The 16,021-nt window shown below is 35.5% G+C and overlaps 1 protein-coding gene across 1 annotated transcript in view; it reads right to left on the bottom strand.

Annotated features, from left to right (window-relative positions):
* The window catches only part of CTNNA3 (catenin alpha 3), a 1,614,209-nt gene that overhangs the window by 1,449,451 nt on the left and 148,737 nt on the right, over positions 1-16,021 (bottom strand). Inside the window, exon 5 of the mRNA XM_060034928.1 lies at positions 11,396-11,515. Coding sequence (XP_059890911.1) covers positions 11,396-11,515 — 120 coding nt within the window. The remainder of the gene's footprint in view (positions 1-11,395; positions 11,516-16,021) is intronic.

Below are 16,021 nucleotides of genomic sequence, written 5' to 3'. Positions count from 1 at the left end.
ATTCCAAACCCTCTTGAAACTACACAGTAACAAATTTATCAAGATATTCTCTATATCTGCAGAACCAGATGTTTGGAGCACAAGAAAATATACAGCCTTTGATACAAGTCTCTCATGAGAACCACATGTTCACAAGTGCTAACTTATCATACATTACTTAATACAGAATCGAATTTGCTTCCTTCCCTTCATAAACACCCTACTGCTGGTATACTTTTATTTTCTCTTTCAGGGATCCAATTCTAGCCCATTATTTTAGCATTAAAAAAAAGGTCAAATACCTTAAGTATCTTAAGCCAGGAGTCATGTACTCCCTGTTTTCAAGAAAAAATGTTTCCTGATAGATTTCAAAGATATTCCAAAGGATAATTTCTTCTAAATTCAAAACAAAGTACAGGTATACTTAGTTCATTTACTTCAGCTTGGTCTTTAGATTTAATGTTTCCCATGTCCTAAGTAAAGTAAACATCATTCCCCAGTTGTCATTTTGAACTTAAGTGTGTCTACTCTTACTATATAATACAGACATTTTTTATTAGAGTGAGCAAGAGGCAAGCTAAAAGCTTCTATCCACTTTTTCTCAATAAATGCACACTGCTGCTTGCCAAAAATTTTTCTTTATTCCCATGATACAGTATCACACCCCAGGACTTGCTGCTCTGATCCAAAGTGAGAAGTGGTGCCTTAATCCTGAAAAAATGAGCTTTGAACTTAGACTCAAAAATTGACAAAAAAGCCCCAAAGCTTGGAGATTTTCCAAAGTAATTTACCACATTTCATTTCTCTAAATTCACAGATGATGATTATCAAAATTGTCAAAAGTATCCTAACTATTCTTAATGACTCTAACATTGAAGCCGGGGAAATGACCTAAACTCAATTAACTTTAATTTTACAAATATAAATTTAAGATGAAGACATAAATGTATAACTATCTGCAATGAAACATTTGGTAGACCATTCATTCTGCACCAATGAAAGTACCAAGAGAGGCTTCAGTAACTCCCAGTGTTTGGGTGGAGAGCTTAGCACAATAGAGATAAACACCAATATCTAAATCATAATGAGGAAATACTATAATTTCTTCACTGAGCAAAAAGTAAGGTTACAACAAAATACGTAAGTTAAATTCAGAGCACAAAAAAGGTCCTCAAAATAACGAAAACAGTTTAATCCCCTAATCTATCAACCAGCATATTTGGAAAACCAACCCAGGTCAGCTGTTGATGCTGTATGGATGCAGCCACAGATCATTACCTACTTAATTGTGTATATATCTAATAGGCTCATACAGCTCCTTTGGAACAAAGATTTTATAATAGAGTAGATGATAAATACTTAGCTATGGTGCAACCAAATGCTATAATAATAAAAGCAGCATTTATACAGAGAATATTAGCATGTATTAATGCTGTACGCTACAATAGAGAAAAAATTAGATTCATAAAAATACAGTTAAGGGAAGAATACAATGTAAATTATAGGTTGATTGTGGCATCTTGCTAAAATCCCCTAGGTGATACTAAAAATATTAATAAGCAAAATATGGTTAACTTGATCAATGACTATAAGTGTCAGCTGCCCATAGAAGAAAAGCTATTTACATTGCAAAAATTCAAAGATATCCCATGTAAAATGTACTATGACTTTGAAGAATATTAACTAGGTTAATTTTTTTTTTTTTTGTCATTTGAAACCAGAGTACATGGAAGAAAACCTATATAGGTACATAGCCTTTTAAATCACTGAGCAAAATGTGGAGCAAGCCAGCAATGCTGCCCTGTCTTCCGGTGATACTTCCCCTCACCTAGATGTATTTCAGCATGTGCTTCTACTGCTGTCACATTTGGAGCATGAGAAATAATATAAAAGCTGACTAGCTTCCTCCTAAATAGCAACTTGAAACTATCCAAATATGGTATTTTAGAGAGCAAAAATTGAGTACGCTTTTAAAAAATAAAGGAAAAACTGAATTTCTCATTACATATTAAACTAGCCGCAGGCAATTAACCCCTTACAAACAAATAGCCTAACATCTACAAAAGGCTACATGATTGGTGGGTTCATGTTTAAATCTCTGGTGTCAGCAGAACTGTTGGCCTCATCTAAGCAGCATCAACACTTCCTTTGAATTTTAGCCAGTAGCGCTCTAGGCATGTTCCCAGCACTACTATTAACATGGAGAGCTGTAGCTGTAGCAGTAATCTTTTCACCTGACAAGGACACAGTAACAATCATTGTGATGCTTTCTGATTGTACAATCAGGTAGAGACACACAACTTGGATACACAAATTAATTAAGAATGTGTTTGAGACTTTAGTTTTCATCAGTTGTATAGTAAGTATGTGACCAAGCTTGCTTTTCTGGAACAAATGCTGCTGAGTCAATACCAGCTGGTCCCATGGTCAGTTTGGCCAAGTCACAATGTACACTGCAGTGTTAAAATACTATTGATACATTCTCACTCTTCTTCAGCTTCCTGTACCTTAGACTCAGTTGCTCTCATATTCAGTCTTTCACTTGTAGCAAAAATATACAAAGAACAACTTCTACAACTACTGAAATATGTAATCTATAAAAACACAATACGTACGTGCATAACATGTCTTTTCACATGACAGTGAAACATCAAAATAAACAATATAAAATTTGTGATAAAGGATATTATTGTAGGCTAGCAATATCTTCTATGTCCAAACATAGACACAAATCTTACTACTGGATCATAATTCAAATCCAAAATATTTATTAAGTACTTACTATGTTCCAGGGACTATATTAGGCTCTTGAGACACAACTGTAAATAATGCTCTCCTGCAATTTATTATTAAAACTCCTTTGATACTTGAAGTATGATCCATGGACCATCAACATCAGCATCATTGAGGAACTTGTTTGACTCTCCAGTCTCAATTCAAATCTATTGAATCAAAATTTGTATTTTAACAAAATTCCCCTTGTTATTTGTATGCATATTAAAGTTTAGGAAGCACTGGTTTAGAGGGCACAGGATCTAGAAATTGCCGAAGAAATGAAAATTCCTATACAATAGAAAAGAACATAATGATGTTTTCTGTATTATTTGTGTATCCATGTATTGAAGTGGTTGAACCAGGTGATGCATATAATTTCTACCTCTTCTAAAATGCTGTAATATTATTGCATTGTCTTTTCATTTTAAAAAATGGCACTACTGAATGATCTCCATTTATAGTCATCTCTCAGTGTCTAATACAGCTTATACATATATATGGATGTTATAAGCATCTATAGTTACATTCAGAATACAAACCAGAGATACCAAAGAATCAGTATACAACTGGCTGACTTATGCTAAACGACTCAGAAAAGAACCAAAGAACATATCACCTCCTGTTATTGTCCCAGCTCTACCACTAGCAAAGTGTACAGCTTAACAGAAGACAGCTAATCTCCTTGGGTCTCATTTTTCTTCACATCTAAAACAGTTGAGTTAGATGAATTCTAAAGGCTCCTTAGTTTAAGGTTCACGGATTCTTCTATATCTTCTTTAGTTTTCATCTTAAACCACCAGAGGTCATAATCCTAGCGGTAAAAAGTTATCTGATTTGTATACAAAGGTCATTTTCAAGCTATAAAACAGACTAGCGAAGATATCGTTTTCAGGGTTAACTCTTTTAGAACTTTAATTTCTCATCAATACCAACTTCTAATGACAATCTTATGAACGCGTATGTCAATATAAGACATGCACAAATAACTGCCACATTGATGCAAACACTAAAGTTTTTTACCACTTCTAAAATTCCTATCAGCATTGTAAGTTTTGAAAACAAGCCATGACAAAGAATTAACTATTTCAATGAGCATACCCCACTACAAAGTAGCTATAAGCTCCCCGTAAGATAAACTATCATATAGCAAACAACCTTGTAAAAAAATTAATAAATCTTTTCTGGTGCATAAAAATCAGCTGGTATGTGCTTGATTCAACAGCTTTCTACCTAATTGCCACCAATAAACGAAACCCTTGAGACAACAGATGGAAATAAAATAACAAACCTTAGAACTTAAAAGATTTCTCTGCAATGTTTTTACTTTACTAATTTAATAGAATACACTTACTTGTCATGACTATTAACTATACCCAATGTGGAAATCAAACTTTAGAAGGAGAACAAGTATATAATATGCATCATTTTGATTATTTGTTTTTAAATAAAGGGTGAGGTTCTTATATAAAAATCCGTAAGGTTTTTTAACTTCAGACTATAACTATAGAAAAAGAAATCACCCTATAAAGATCTGTAGTTTATGAAGGAGTAAAAATGGCTGAATGGCTATTGCAATAAGCTAGAAATTAGGAAATGTGGATATTAATTCTGAATCTGCTACTGACTCGGAATGACCTTGAATGATGTATCCAACCTTCTTCTCTCTGTCTGTGTCAGAAAACTGAAGAATAAATGTAATGCCATCGCTTTCTTTTTCCTGCGAGACAAACAATTGTATGCAGTTGAATAAAAATGGAATTGCACATGCAGTGGACAGAATAAAGCACATTTGGGTTGGCTTGAAACTTACTGTAGCACACTGTATTATAATCCAGCATTTTTTAAATCTGTGTAATTTTTAAACAATGTCTGAAATGCTCTGGGATCTTCAGAAACAGTTTTATAAATGGCATAAATAATCATTTTACTTGACTGGGCAAATAAGAAACAGAATACCGTCTAAGATAGACATGAATATTTTAATGCAGCAGTCTTTGGTTTACTTACTCTTAAAAGGAAGAATTCAATCAGAACTCTTTCAACAGAGTTGGATTAATTACAGAATAAGGAAGGGAAGGCTCTTCTCCCAATTGAGCCATTAACATATTTCATCTAACAAAGGCCACTGAAGTGAATCTATTCTTATAGAACTATCATTCTAGAAGTTTAGCACCTTACCATAACACTCATTCAGCCCCCAATTATACTCTTCTTTAGACTGCAGCTAAATAATCCCAGATGCATATGTACTTTATTTTTAAAGGTCTTAAGTAAAATATACTTAAAACTTCTACTTTATTGTTAACGTAAATGGGAAGTTAGTTTTCCCTTACACTGTCCTTACAGGTAAACAACTCCCAGTGCAATATCACTGTATATCCCTTTATCCTAGATGATCCATAACATTTTTTATAAAAAATGTTATAAAGTCTTGCTGTAAGTCTTTACGTGGTTAAGGACTATTACTTGAAATCATCAACTTCTCTACTCTATGTTCTATAGCACAAAAACAGCAAAGCCTAACAATCATCCATTTTGTTTTGCTAAGCGTTGATTTCACAGGAGTCCTACATTGCCGTATTGTGTCCCTCAGAGTTCTTGAGTTTCCGAAGAAGCTTAGGATTCTTTTCCATGTGTTCAGTCATTATCCACCTAGAATTTTATTTCTCAATGCAAGGTGTTAACCTGCAGTCATTCTTACTAAATAAAATTCATCTGATTTATTTCTATTTTTCTTCATTGATAAGGGGTCATTTTCAATTCAATTCCTATTCTGTAAGGTATTGTATGCCCTTCAGGTTTTGGAGCTGTCTTAAGGGGTTAACTCAGCTCAGAAAAAGAAAAAGGCAGCGTTCACTCCTGAACATCATCACTAAAGAGAGAACAATATTATGCTGAATGATATCACCTGGAACCACAAAGGAAGTTTAGGCACACATGATGTAATTATAACATGAGTTGGGGTTTAGCCAGAACACTGGGTCTAACACCCTACCTTATGTTATAGTTTGCCACAGCAAAGTACTCAGGACCTTAATTCCACTGCCCATCAAGAGACACTACCTCAAAAACACATTAGAACCAAATACTGCAACTCCCTTCTCAAAAGGTATCAACATTTTTTTTGACAGAGCTCACTAACCACTATGTTACAAATGTCCAAAATAATCCTACCCTCTATGTTCATAACAGTGCTGGACCCTACATGAAGTACAAAAGTATACAAAACAGACAGTGTATTCTTATGGAACTTACCAACCATCTAGGATGAAGACAGATGAGAATAATACAAAAACAACATTATAATAACTACAGCTTATACTAACCACATGCCAGGCACTATGGTAAGTCCTTTATATACTGATTCCTTTATGTATTTTAAAGGATTTAAAGCATATATGTACTTTACACTTTATATATTGTTTTCTCAAAACAGGTTATAAGTTAGGTATTATTTTCCAAACATTTTAAAACAAAAAGCTGCAGTGCCTAAAGCAGTACAAATAATCTAACAAGATTTGATTGACTGCAAAGCCCACACTCTAACCTGCACTACATGGATCTTTAATAAGTGTGTAATCAGTCAGATTCTAAATTGTATGACATGGATAAAAGCTAAGAATGGCAAAGAAGGAAGAGCTTACATACTGATTGGAAGCCATAGGATAAAGTATCATGAGGGAGGCTAGACTTCAGTTTAGCTTTAAAGAAAGATTAGTAGTTAAATAGGTAAATAGAAAAGGGCTAGATATCCTAAATATCAAGTTTATGAACCTTGTGAAAAGTTCAGAAGGCAAGAATAGCATGCCATGATCAGGGAGACAAGAGGGAGATCAGGGATTGTGACACATTGAAACATGGATGTATATCTGAGGTATGATATTTTAATTTTACATATTTTCACATCAGTGTGTAAATGTGCTTCAGTCTACATAATGTTCAACTCAATAATGTCAAATTTAATTCATACCAAAGGACTTTAAAAGTTTCTGAAAACAGGCTGTGTCTTATAATGCTATTACTTTTTACACTTCTTAATACTTAAAATAGCATTGTAAGAATAGAAGAAAGGAATAAAATTAGAGTCTAGAATATCAAACTTTATTTTATTTTATTCCAGAAAAACAAAGCTCCAAGGAAATCTCTTGATTTATAAACTCTCAAATTAATACATAAACCTGGGCTCTATATAATAGCTGCAGCTTGCTATTACCATTCCTACGTATCATCAACCTGGAGGATAAAAACCAAGCAGTCTAAACAAACTCTAAGACTGCATTTTCAGATGTAGTAAAAACTGAAAAAGTCTCCAGATTCTTGGTAATATGGCTTTGTCATCCATTTACTTCAGATGGCTTCATCCTGAGAATCCCACCACCTCATCTATCACAGCCTCCTCTCACCTTTTCCAACCAAAGCTATTTTTAACATTAGTCTTTTTGACATTAGGAAAATGGAGAAATGCTTGTACCCCAACCTAAAATATAGCCCGAAGAATAGTTGAAGTGTAAGCACTCACTCTTTAAAAGACAAACAAACAGCAAAGAAGCAGGAGCAGAAAAAGGGAAGGGAAGGGAAGGGAAGGGAAGGGAAAGGGAGGGGAGGGGAGGGAAGGGAGGGGAGGGAAGGGAAGGGGAGGGGAGGGGAGGAAAGGCGAGGCTAGGAAAGGCAAGGCAAGGCAAGGCTAAGCTTACACCTAGGAGAGAAAGCACAATAATCCGCGCCCACCAACCCTTAAAAAAAGTAAAAGAATAGAGCAAAGTATTCCAGGGATATATGTGGCCTACGGAAAGAAATCTCTCAAAATGATGTTTAAAATGTCACAGAAAGGGACAGAAAATAAAATCTAATGAAAGAGTCCAAGAAAATAATTATAGTCAGTTTATTGGGCATCCCTAATTCATGGCTAAGATAATATTGATGTTTTGTGTTTGTTTAAAGAAATAGATGTAAAATGAAATATGTTAGGAGAAAACCTAAATAATACATAAGGCAAGGAGCAATCTGTCAACGTTTGGCATCCAGGAAGCCTCAGGGTTAATACCCTTCTGAATTTTAAAAGTGCAGTAGGGCTTCCCTAGTGGCACAGTGGTTAAGAATCCGCCTGTCAATGCAGGAGACACAGGTTTAAGCCCTAGTCCGGGAAGATCCCACATTCCACGGAGCAACTAAGCCTGTGTGCCACAACTACTGAGCCTGTGCTCTAGAGCCCATGAGCCGCAACTACTGAAGCCCACGTGCCTACAGCCCGTGCTCCTCAACAAGAGAAGCCACCGCAATGAGAAGCCCGCGCACCACAATGAAGAGTAGCCCCCGCTCGCCACAACTAGAGAAAGCCCACACACTGCAACAAAGACCCAACGCAGCCAAAAATCAATAAATAAAATATTTTTTTAATTATATAAAAAAAGTACAGTTAAACACATCAATTAATTGCCTATAATCTGAGGCTAAAACTTTTGGCATGCTTCCTTGTTCATAGCAATAACAGCACCAACAAGTATTTATTGAGTGTTAGCCATGGGTCAGATACTGCTGTGAGCACTGCAGAGCATACAGCATTGAAGGTGACAGACAAGGCCCTGTCCTTACAGAGCTTACGTTCTGTCACAAAGAGAAATGATAAATATGGTTGGACCAGGGAACAAAGCATGACTAATTCTCTGGTACAAAGCATCCTGCCTTATAAGGCAGAAGCTTTCTTGCTGAAGGGCAATTTTACAGAGATCTAAATCTTTTCAGGTAGGGGAAACTTACTAATGTGTGTTTATAGGTTTGGGGGACTTTACAGAGGGTAGGATAGGACATAAAAGACAAATCCCACCAAGTCAGAGAAAAGGTAATGTTCTGACTCTTTAAACCCTGCCCATCCAGGAAACACAACAATTCCTCTGTGGCTTTGGTACAGAAGAACCTGGTTAATATAACAAATTTCTAGGAAGTTTTGCTACATTTGGAAGCTAATGGGAAACAAAGTTTGTCTTTCTCTTCTCTGCCACCTCCCTCATTCACTATGTCTTCTTGTAATTATCTCTTTTTTTCCCTTTCTCTATTTTGAGATTTTTTAATTCTTCAAAAATAAACGCTTTAACTTACTAAATGCATGTAGTATAAAATCAAATATAGCTTTATTTCCCTCACTTTATCCCTCTTATCTTATCCCTATAAGTCCCTTTCCCTCTTTTTTACCGCTCTTTGGTCCCTGACTTTCTTTCTACTCTACCATCCTTTTTCTGACCATTTCACTCTAATTCCCCTTCCATCTTTTCCATGTAGAAAAAATGATCACTAGATATAGGGAAAAGCAGAATCAAGTAAAACAAAGGGTTGACAGTATTCTATGTATGCAGGTAAGTCTGTTTCACAAGAATTTGTCCTTTTGAGTTGAAAAAAATTGCTTTGTGTGAATAAATTTCACTAGAACTAGGGTTCCTAGATATAACACTCAAAGATTGTAAACATAAAGTTTTATACATTTTCTTAGCTGTCTGAAGATATTCTTTCAAAAATTCTTTTGTGTTTTTGTCTATACTGAACAATTTGCATGAGAGAAAGAGAGGAGGAGAGAGCTGCCCCTGTCTCTGCCTCTCATCAGATGCCCATTTTCAAATGTCTCTTTAAGCCCCATGTCTGTCCTATCCTAAAATTGTCTTCAAACTGCATGCCTACAACTCCTCACTTTACTATCCCCCCAGCCTGGCTCCCTGCAGGGATATTGGAGAAAGCCCAGGTTTGGAGTCACTGATACCTATTTGAAGCTCAGCTTTACTTGCCTAGTGACTTTAGGCAAGTTACTTAACTCTCTTAACAGTTTCCTCATCTGTAAAATGGTGCTCATAAAACCAACCTTATTATATCGTCACAATTATTTAATGATGTAATCCATAAATGTTCTAATCACACTATGTGGCAGACAGTTGTCATTTAATAAATAGAATATAAGATTTATATATGCATAAACATACATATACATATATAAATAACGACATGCCCATCTTTCTCTCACATACACATGCAATTTACCTGTCTGTCATCAATGCCATTCTCCCAGAGTTATGCCCTTTTGCCCTTGAAGCATTCACATTTTTCCAAATTCCCAATTAGCTAATGTAAGAATCTAATCACTGAAAATGTGCTAATGAGAAAGGATAAGAGAAGAGCACGCTGACTACTGCCTGCCAACTCAAATACCCCCCAGTGGTATAAATATGGCTCTTGGAAACAAAACTGTACTAAAAACTACATAGGCCAGAGCAGTGACTCACAGTGTGAATTTTAAGCAGCATCATTTGGGAACTTACTGTAGTAGCTCTCAGTAACCGTGTAACCGTGATTGCTTCTGTTACATGTGCTGATTCCTAGGCCTTCACTAATATAAAATCAATAAATAAAACAAATGGATATTGTGTCTTTTTTCATATAAATTAAAGTATGTGCAAAGATATTGTATTTGCCCCAGAACACTCTACAAAACAAATATAACTCCTAGGAAAATAAGATCATGAGAAGGTTAAATGCCCACGTAATATCTATTATAAACCCAAGCTTAGAACACAATTCTCTTTTCAAGTCACTATTTCTAGACCACACCATGTTGACTTCATGAGGTTTAACTAAATAAAGGAAGTACTGCTTTGAAATCCCCCTTCCAAAAGATCCAAAATTTGTAAATTAGGCAACATCAAGAGAGTTACACCCTTTGCCACACTAACAGAAAACAGTCTTAAGTAATGGACTCGGTGGTTGGCTATGGGAGTCAGCCACTTAGTCATTTTTCTAGATGCTATCCATCATTGAGCACATTCCCGAATTTCATGCAACCTAATTTAAACATCTAACTGGTTGTTCTGATCGGAACAAACATTCAGCCCCAGTAAAAGCTTGATGATCCTGACACCTAGTGGATGTGAAGAAACTGGAAAAGATCCAGTTTGGGAAAAGTAGCTAGCTACTATGGCGGTATCTTGCAAACACACAGAACTTAATGATTATTAATATTATAAAATATGAACTCTAAAACCAGCCCTATGAAAGTCTATTTTGGCTCTGGATTTATCTTGTGGTCTATAAAAAGAGGCTAAAAGACGTGCACTTGGAAAGCATGTTTCCCTTTAACCTTACACATTTAGCAAATTTTTACTCATCTTCAGAGATCAAACAAGAAAACTAAAGCTAAACTAAAAAAAAAAAAAAAAACAATTTGGCATATTTATGACTCCTTTCTTTAAGCTTGTATGTACATCCACATCCTTTTCTTGGTCTTGAGGTGGTTTTTCTCCTCACGTATCCCCTGTCAAATATAAAAGCCACCTGTTCAAGCTACATAGAGGTTCCCTTTATGCCACTAAGGCATCCTTAGTCAAAGGGTAGTTGAACCTTCACAAACCAGCAGGAGTTTTCTTTAAAAGAGGTAATAAGGACACTCGTGGAAACCCCCAAAGTGCACATATAAAAGCAGGACAACGTTGAATGCCGCAGGAAGCCGTGTGAACACGGCAGGTCAGCACCACAAAGCACAACTTATTTCTGCCCTAAATATTAGAAGATAAGTCTCCCCAGACCCACCTGAGCCTCTGACAGGCAGGAAGGCGAGAAGACTAAAGTGTTCGTATCGTCCACCAAGGAGAGCTCTAAATCCTACCTGCTGACGTTTGAAGGCTAAATAGTCCAGATTTTCCAGCTCCTTCCCAAGCTTCTGGTAGGTTTTCTGGAGGTCAGATTTGTTGGAAACATTTTTAAGAGACTCAAATGTCCTCTGAAACTGAAATCAAAAACAAAAGTAAATCATTAGGATAGCAGCATATTTTTCTCAAATTCCTAACCAGTAACACAGACAAATAGTCAATACTGAGCCTCAGTTTCTCCTATTCATAATACAGAGGTAACAGAGGCTAGCTAATTGCCTTTGAATTAAATAGTTAGGCACAATTATACAGAATTAGAAACTATGTGCTAAGTACAAGCAACATTATTGCATGAATGAGAAGCCTGTTTAGTCCTCATTCTAACAGAAGAACATACTGCATTAAAAAAATTTTTTCTTTAACTCTTCATGTCTGCTACCACTCCTAAAGAAAAAAATTGCAATGAATGTATAATTTCAAATCATAATGAGAAAGTATTAAAAAGAGGTCTCACATCCCAATCATGGAAACAAATTTATGTAAAGGTAGCCACTTGCCTCTATAGAAACATTTATGCAGAATAGGCACCCAGCAAACTTCAGCCAGGAAGATCTCTCAGATCTTATATTTTGAGAAGAAAGGAGAACAAATGTCTTGATGATCGAAGCATATGTAGCATGTTCAGCAAACATTTATTCATTTCTGCTCTATAACGGACATGAGTTAATGAAATCAGTTCTGCTGAATCAGAATGCTCCATTCATTTTTAAGTCAGATACTAGATAAACACAAAGAAGACAAATTGCAGTGTATCACAGAATACTGTTCTGCTACTAATAATTAAGCAAAAGGAGCTCACAAGAAATTGAATTCTTGGTTTATTTTAGTAAACTAGAACATACTTTAGAGGATTAGTGATTGAAAATGTCAAGTAATATTTGCAAGACATTTGCATCTGCTCTTTCTTTATGTCATTTATTTCCCATATTCTCAATGTGTGCCATTAGATAGAATTCTACAGAGACTTCACCATCTTAAACACACCAGAATTCCACTGTGACTATGATGCTACGAGACAGGCTAATAAGATTTTATAGAATATAATTAAGTTTCCAGGGAAATGATTTGACCCTTACTATTTCAAACTCCATGGAATAAGTCATATTATAATGGCATTCTACTGAATTAAATCCTCAATTTCATGAAAGCAACATGTTTATCTCAATCCAAGGTGACAGAGGAAAAAGAAACAGGAAATAATAGTGCTAAACTTTCACAGCAGGACAATAAATTAAATTCAACAAACAATCTTTTAGAGCCTACTATGTACAAGGCACTATGAATATAAAACATACTTCCTGCCCTAAAGTAACTTATAGACTACCAGGGAAATTAGACATGAAACTCAGAAATGGGAAAGATACTGACATTTACTGAGTGCCTGCTCAGTGCCAGGTACTTTATCCTTTCCAAGTTACTCCTCACAAGAACCACTGGAGTTCCTATTTGTCTTCCCATTCTACAAGTAAACTGAGACTCAGAAAGCTTGAACCATTTTTTTTCAATAATACATAATTTTAATTCATAAAAAGATACATTCATTAATTTTTCTTTCACCCAGCCTTTTCTCCTAATCTGGCTTTGTCCAGGTTCTCCTGAGAACCACAAAACCTTATATTAAGCCAAATGTTCCTTTTTTTCCAGTTTTATTGACATAATTGACATATAGCACTGTATAACCTAAGGTGTGCAGCATAATGACTTGATTTACATACATCACAAAATGATTATCACAATAAGTTTAGTGAACATCCATTATCTCATATAGATACTTTTGTAAGAAAGTATTTTATATTTCTTTTTAAAGAAATATAAAAAAAAAATTATTTCCTTGTGATGAGAACACTTCGAATTTACTCTTAACTTTCAAATATAACATGCAACATTGTTAAACATATTTATCATGTTGTACATCAGATTTCTAGTACTTATTTACCTTATAACTGGAAGTTTGTACCTTTTGACTACCTTTGTCCAATTCCTTCTCCCACTGCACCCCGCCTCTGGTAATCACAAATCTGATCCCTCTTTCTACGCGGTTTTTTTTTTGGTTGTTTAGTTGTTTGTTTTTGAAGTATAACTGACCTATGTTAGTTCCTGGTTTACAACGTAGTGATTCGATATGTCTATACATTTCAAAATGGAACTGGATTTTTACTATAATGTTTATGCTTTTTCTACTCTACCATTAACTTTAACACAAGGCAAAGTAGTAAAAGGAGTGCAAAAAAGGATTTAAAAGTAACATGTGGTGGGACTTCCCTGGCCGTCCAGTGGTTAAGACGCCACACTTCCAATGCAGAGGGCATGGGTTTGATCCCTGGTCGGGGAACTAAGATCCTTAATGACGCAAGGCATGGCCAAAAAAAAAAAAAGTAACATGGTAAAATATTAAAAAAAAAACATTGATACTGACAGAGAGACTCAGGTCATATGGAAGACATGAGGGAATTTGAGGTGGGCCTCAAAGGAGTTTTCAGAGCCTTAAATGGGAACTGGTTCTACCCATCAGTTTAAACAGCCAAAGTCTGTTCATTTTCCCCCTTTTGTAGCATAGTAAACAACTTTCTTTTAACATAATTTTAATGACCTTTATATAAACTATTTATCATGTTGTATGATCATTTCTGTGCCTTGCCCACTTCTTGGTCCCTTCTCACTATGTTCAAATCAAACTAACACCAGATCTGAGATTCTAAACAATTTAAGTAATTTTATATATAAATTAACATAAGCTATTTTACCAATCAACCTATTTAATTCTAAAGCATTCATCATCCCCTGCATCTTCTCTTCCCTAAGAAATATAAGCTCTATTTCTTAACTATTTCTTCTTCACATTTATCTGTGAATTTTATACAACTCCAAATAGGAATTTTAGGGTAAACATATTTTCAAGCCTTCAAAATAAGAAACATGAAAACCAATACATCCAGGTAATATTTCCATGGCCAAAGAAAAAAGGGGGAAAATCCAATAATGATACATTCCCACAAGATGTTTTCATTAAACATCAGAGTTTGCATAATGTGGAGATTTAAGCTTGAACTTTCATTATCAGAACTTACATCCTCCATTTATTGATACTAAATAGTTCCAAGTACTCAAACTATGATGATTCATTCATTTAAGTTCATTTTTTCACTTAAAACAACAAATAATTGTCAAGGAGAGGTAATACAAAATCTATAATATAACTTTAAGCTAGATCCCTATCAAACACATCCCATTCCCGTCGGCTCACATATACACTTAAAGATGCTATAGAGTAAAAGCAATAATTTTACCTTGCAGGCGCAGCTGAAGTACAGAAGACAAAAATAAGACAAAGGTTAAGGTGAGATTTATATTTTACTTAAAGAGATTTAATGTTGCCTTGATTTGAAAATTTTTTGTTCCAATAGGCCACTGTGCTTGATAATTGAAACAGACCTCTTGAGATTTTCTACATTAGTTTAGTGCACTGTAGTCTCATTATATTGACTGCTTCTCAAAATAAATGACCTCTCAGTTGAAGCTGGGAAAGGAAGCACAATCTAAGAGATTTTAATATTTCTGGATTTTACCTGTTCAAAGTTTTCAGTGGGAATTTTAAATGAACCAAAACCCCAAAATAATTTGTTGAACATTGAGTTTATCCTGTGTTAATATTTTTAACTCCTTGCAAACCAAATTCAAACTTTAAACAAAAAGCCCAATGAATAAATTTGAATCCAAAACAAACCTAGGTATGTTCTAAAAATGTCAAAACTGAATATTAAAACGGTCTCTGTACTGAGAAAGAAATCCAAATTCTGTCCTATTTGACTACCTTACCAAATTTCACACACAACAGACGAGAATAAGAAGATGCAAACAGTATCTCTAAGCCCAAACAGTAAGTATTGTATACCATAAAATTAAGCAATGTAAACACACCCAGAGTTTTTTTGTTTGTTTGTTTGTTTGTTTGTTTGTTTTTGGCTGCATTGGGTCTTTGTTGCTGCACTCGGGCTTTCTCCAGTTGCGGTGAGTGGGGGCTACTCTTCGTTGCGGTGCGCGGGCTTCTCATTGCGGTGGCTTCTCTTGTTGCGGAGCACAGGCTCTAGGCACGCGGGCTTCAGTAGTTGTGGCACGCGGGCTCAGTAGTTGTGGCTCGCAGGCTCTAGAGCACAGGCTCAGTAGTTGTGGCACATGGGCTTAGTTGCTTCATGACGTGGGATCTTCCCAGACTAGGGCTCGAACCCGTGTCCCCTGCATTGGCAGGCGGTTTCTTAACCACTGCACCACCAGGGAAGTCCCCAAAGTAGTAATAATAGTAATCCACAAAATAATACAACAGAGACCATGACTGCTCATCTCCCATTAAAATAACTGAAAATCTGCTTTGCAGAAAACAGAAGCATGAGTAAGACAGAAAAGAAAATATCTAGTTTGACTCAGCATTCCCTCTTCCCAAATACATTTTCCTCCTTTTCCTGACAACATGTTTTGAAATAAATCTAAGTCAATGTTCTATACAAACTACACATTCAATGAGTTCATGAAAATTATGTAGATTCATGGAGTAATTTGAGAAAGAGAACAAGAAGAAACCAGCTGAA

This window comes from Delphinus delphis, chromosome 16 (genome assembly GCF_949987515.2).
Source record: "Delphinus delphis chromosome 16, mDelDel1.2, whole genome shotgun sequence".
Classification (NCBI taxonomy): domain Eukaryota; kingdom Metazoa; phylum Chordata; class Mammalia; order Artiodactyla; family Delphinidae; genus Delphinus; species Delphinus delphis.
This window is presented reverse-complemented; position numbering and strand designations above follow the sequence as displayed.